Here is a 4860-nt window from a genome sequence, read left to right on the forward strand (position 1 = left end):
GTAATACTATCGAGCTATCCCAGACTGATCCCAGACTGCTTGCATGGCTTGAGTGCTTTCTTTCTTACCGTTCACAGTTTGTCTTTCCTCATGACTCAAACTCACAACCAAGCAGCGAACAGTCCGGCGTACCTCGAGGGTCGGTACTTGGTCCCCTCCTTTTCTTTAATTTACATAAATGATCTACCCTCTTGTGCTTCCTCTAACATTCATTTATTCGCCGATGATTGCGTAATCTTCAGGGAAATAATATGCGACACTGATATACCTTGTCTTCAATCCAACCTTAACGCTATTTCTACTTGGTGCCAATCATGGTCAATGGAATTAAATATAAGAAAGTGCAAATTTATGCGCGTGTCCAGAACTTCTAACCAGCTTCCTTCTTACTGCGTTAATAGTCTCCCCTTAGACCCTGTTTCATTCTACAAATATCTTGGTATCCATATTACTAGAAACCTCTCGTGGTCCATGCACGCTTCTTACGTAATTAAAAACGCTAACCGCATGCTGGGATACCTGAAACGCAATTTCACTGAGGCACCGTCTTCCCTAAAATTGATGCTATACAAGTCACTAGTCCGCTCAAAGCTTGAGTACACCGGGGCAGTTTTCGATCCCTTTCAGAAAAACCTAATTCACTCATTAGAAATGGTACAAAATAACTCTGCTCGTTTCGTTTTTTCTAATTATAACCGAACTGCCAGCACATCTGTAATGAAATTAAACCTTGATTTGCCATCTTTAGCCTCTCGCCGTAAGGGCCTTAGGCTTTCACTTTTTCATAAGATATTTCATCATCCTTCCCTTCGCAATGAACTTATCTCTCCCTCTCAATACATTTCATGAAGGTTAGATCACAATAACGAAGTTGGAATTCCATTATGCCAAACCAATGTCATGTCTCATTCGTTCCTTCCGCGTACATCTGCTGAGTGGAATCGCCTACCCCCCTCAACCGCTACTATTGTTAACCATCAGCTCTTCATGGCAGTATTAGATAACATTGTATAAACAGGAGCATTGCATTCATGTTTTCGTACTACCAATTGTGTCACTGTTTTTATATTACCGGAACACGGTATTACTGCACTGCATCCACCGTATTTCATTTTATTAACCAGCACTTCAAGAACACCCAGATAACATTGTATAACTGAGAGCCATCTATTTCTGTACTATTAACCATTTTGCTGCACTGTACTTTTTTTTTCTGTATTTGATGTAACCACTCCCCTCTTTAATGCCCTTGGCCCTGAGGGTACACGAAATAAATAAATAAATAAATAAATAAATAAAATTGTCATATTGGCCCCGCTTCAACTCTCTATTCCAACGTGGACGTGAAATTAGTTATTGTGAAATGAATGGCTTCACTGCCTGTTGGCTTCATGTGGTTGTAACTGACCCACTAATAACCTCCTTGGTTCCGCTTGGTCTTCTCGCTAATCGCATAGCGATGAACTTGACTTACAAAGCCTTTAAGCCATTAGGCAGCATAGAGGAATGTCTAGGCGGGTTGCGTACTTCTGAGGCCTACATGCGTAATGTGTGACAACGGAGGCTAAAATGGCGTTCCACATCCGCCGACATGCCCGTGAACGACGCTGGATATCACATTTCAAGCTTACCTTTTACAAAAACAATTTTTCTTTTAAATCACAGCACACCGATCAAAAGGTGGGCTCCTTAGTACGGGATAAATGCGCGCGCACCACATTTCTACAGCAGTCACTAGACAGAATAGAAAGGGAAATTGTGGAAGCATTGCATTTTCTGAAGTCGGGTGTTAAGTGCATTATAACGCCTTTTTTTAGCACTTAACGACAAAGAACTTGCCTTCCTCGAAGGATATGTATAGTGTGGCTCGGTCGCTGTGCCACGATGCACTCATCTAAGCCGTTCGCCTTCGCTGCGCAGGTGTCTGCCCGTCTAATCATCCGGATACTCATCCTGGCCCTGGTTCCCGCCGCTTCTGATGCCACGGCCCTCAACGAACCACTTCGCTGCGAGTGGCCCGCCAGCCCTTGTCTGCTGTCTGCTACTACAGATAGCCCGGCAGCGCCACCGCTGCCGTACCTCAACTGCCCCTGGATTCACGCACCGTCATCGACAACAACCGAGGGGCCATCTATAAAAGACCATCACCAACGCGCGGCACTCTGTGGGCTCGGTCGCTGTGCCACGATGCACTCATCTAAGCCGTTCGCCTTCGCTGCGCAGGTCAGTAATCAGTATTGTCTTTTAACAAAAAAATCAAGTAACTACTGTCTCCTGCAGCTACCGAGCCCACAGTGCTGCCTTTCGATTGTTGTTGAATGTTATGATGTAGTACGTACCTTGTTGCTGTTGGCTGGTGATATCGAGTCAAACCCAGGTCCCGACACTGTACTCGCAGAACTAAAGAAGCTGTCTACTGGTCAGTCACAACTACTCGCCGAGGTTCAAGGCCTTAGAAACCAACTAACAACTACTGAACAGGCTATATCGGACCTCAGTAACAGATTATCCAACCTAGAAACTCGCTATCAAGACCTGGTAACACTACGCACCGACATGGATGCGATCTGCACTAACACCACCCAAACAGCCAAAGATATCAAAGGAATAGAAGCCCGCCTGGATGACGCCGAAAATCGCTCGCGACGAAACAATTTAATTTTCTATAATATCACAGATAACAATGCATCGGAAAACTACGCCCAATCTGAAGAAACTGTCCTGCGCCTCTGCCGTGATCACTTAGGTCTAACCATTGACCCAAAAGAAATTGAACGGGCTCACCGTCTTGGGCGCCATTCTTCTGGGCGCTCTCGCCCAATTATAGTCAAACTGACATTTTTTAAAACCAAACAGCTAATTCTTTCAAATGGCCGTAAGTTAAAAGGGACTGATTACAGCGTCGGGGAGGATTTTTCACGCCCTGTCCGAGATGCGCGAAAGCATCTAGTTAGATTTGCCAAAACTAAAAACACAAAATTTTCCTTGCGCTACAAAACATTATTCATCGGTCCGAAACAGTACGCATTCGACGAATCATCGCAGACAGTAAAAGAAATCTCATAGCATACGGTTCATCGTCGTGTAACTAAACTTCCTGGTAGCAGCCCTCGTGGTAAACTTCCAAATCTTTCTTTTTCTATTATTTTCACAAACATACGCAGTTTCCTCCCCAAACGTGAACACATCTGTAATCTTGTTTCATCATCTTCCATCAACATACTTGTACTAACTGAAACGTGGCTAACAGATGACGTCACTGATACGGAAGTTCTTGCCAATCTACCTAATTTTAAAGTTTTTCGCAAGGACCGCAAGGGCTCCAGAGGAGGAGGTGTTCTCATTGCCACTAACCAACAATTGCCTTGTTCTGTTATTAATATCCAATCAGAACTTGAAATACTATGGGTAATCTGCCGTTCCGCACCTCAAACCGTCATACTAGGTGTCTGCTACAGACCCCCCTACAGCTATCCACAATTTTCTTATTACCTAAATGATAGCCTAAATCAACTTACTACTACACATCCCAACGCGCGCATTCTTCTTTTTGGCGATTTTAACTTCCCGTCTATTGACTGGCAGAACTTCACACCAGCAAGCAATGAAGAAATAACTAACTTCCTTGACGTCTGTCTAAATTTTAATCTCACCCAATTAGTAAAAGAACCTACACGCGTCGTACGTGATTCGTCAAACATCTTGGACCTTATACTAACTAATCACCCTGAAAGTTTAGCGAATCTTACTTATCTCCGCGAGGTTAGCGACCACAAAATTATACATGCTACTTTCACCTTCATCGCGGAATCGCGCCAAACGTTCCACAAAACAATTCGCCTTTATGACAAAGGCAATTACAATGAAATGAACAACCAATTGCTTGCTTTTTTTCCAGAATTCGAAAGAGATTTTCATGACCGATCGATTGAGGACAACTGGCTTACTTTTAAAACCAAGCTTGCCGAACTAACATCCAAATTCATTCCCACCGTTACATTTCGTGCCAATCATAATAAACCATGGTTCACAAAGTCCTTAAAAACGCTCGAGAACAAGAAAAAACGACTTTTCCGTGCAGCAAAACTAAACCCAAGCGAATGCGCATGGAATAAATACTACGAGGCCGAGTCAACGTATTTGCGGTCCATTTCTAATGCCAAACATGCATTTTTTCATACTGACCTGCCGAAGATCCTAAGCAATAATCCCAGAAAGTTCTGGCAAGTTCTAAACTCTGATTATGCGCCTATCATCACACTTACCGACACGCATGGCGAGGAAGTGAGCGACGTTGAGTGTGCAAATATATTTAACACTGCATTTTCATCTGTCTTCACAAACGAAACTGATATGCCAACATTTGTCCCAACTTCCCAGCCAAGATCGCTCATGCCACCAATCACATTCGCTGCACACGGCATCACCGGTATCATTGAAAATATTAAGATGTCATCTTCTGCAGGTACTGACGAAATCACCAGCAAACTCTTAAAAAACATTCGTCATGCTTCTTCAGAATACTTATCATTACTGTTCACACAATCACTCTCCACAGGTAGCATACCCAGCGATTGGAAGGTGGGGAAGGTCGTTCCGGTCTTCAAATCAGGTAACAAAGAATCGCCCCTTAATTATCGCCCCATCTCTTTAACAAGTGTGCCATGCAAAATCATGGAACATGTAATCTATTCTTGCATAATGAACTTTCTCGACTCTATTAATTTCTTTCATCCTTCTCAACACGGCTTCCGTAAAAACCTATCTTGTGAAACGCAATTAGCTATTTTTGTCCATGACCTGCACATGGCCCTTGATTCTAACCTTCAAACTGACTCAATCTGCCTAGATTTCGCGAAA

At 43.4% G+C, this 4860-nt stretch overlaps 1 protein-coding gene across 1 annotated transcript; it reads left to right on the plus strand.

The window, feature by feature from the left end:
- The first annotated feature begins 1884 nt into the window (after positions 1-1884).
- LOC126527831 (uncharacterized) lies at positions 1885-3199 on the plus strand. Its single transcript, XM_050175681.2, has one exon. It carries the CDS (start codon positions 1885-1887, stop codon positions 3064-3066), a length of 1182 nt encoding a protein of 393 aa, XP_050031638.1. The 3' UTR covers positions 3067-3199.
- The last annotated feature ends 1661 nt before the right edge of the window (positions 3200-4860 follow it).

This window comes from Dermacentor andersoni, chromosome 9 (genome assembly GCF_023375885.2).
Source record: "Dermacentor andersoni chromosome 9, qqDerAnde1_hic_scaffold, whole genome shotgun sequence".
Taxonomy (NCBI): domain Eukaryota; kingdom Metazoa; phylum Arthropoda; class Arachnida; order Ixodida; family Ixodidae; genus Dermacentor; species Dermacentor andersoni.

What these genes read in the sequence shown, in the direction of transcription:
- LOC126527831 (XM_050175681.2), top strand. Translation starts at nt 1,885, where the DNA reads ATGCACTCATCTAAGCCGTTCGCCTTCGCTGCGCAGGTGTCTGCCCGT.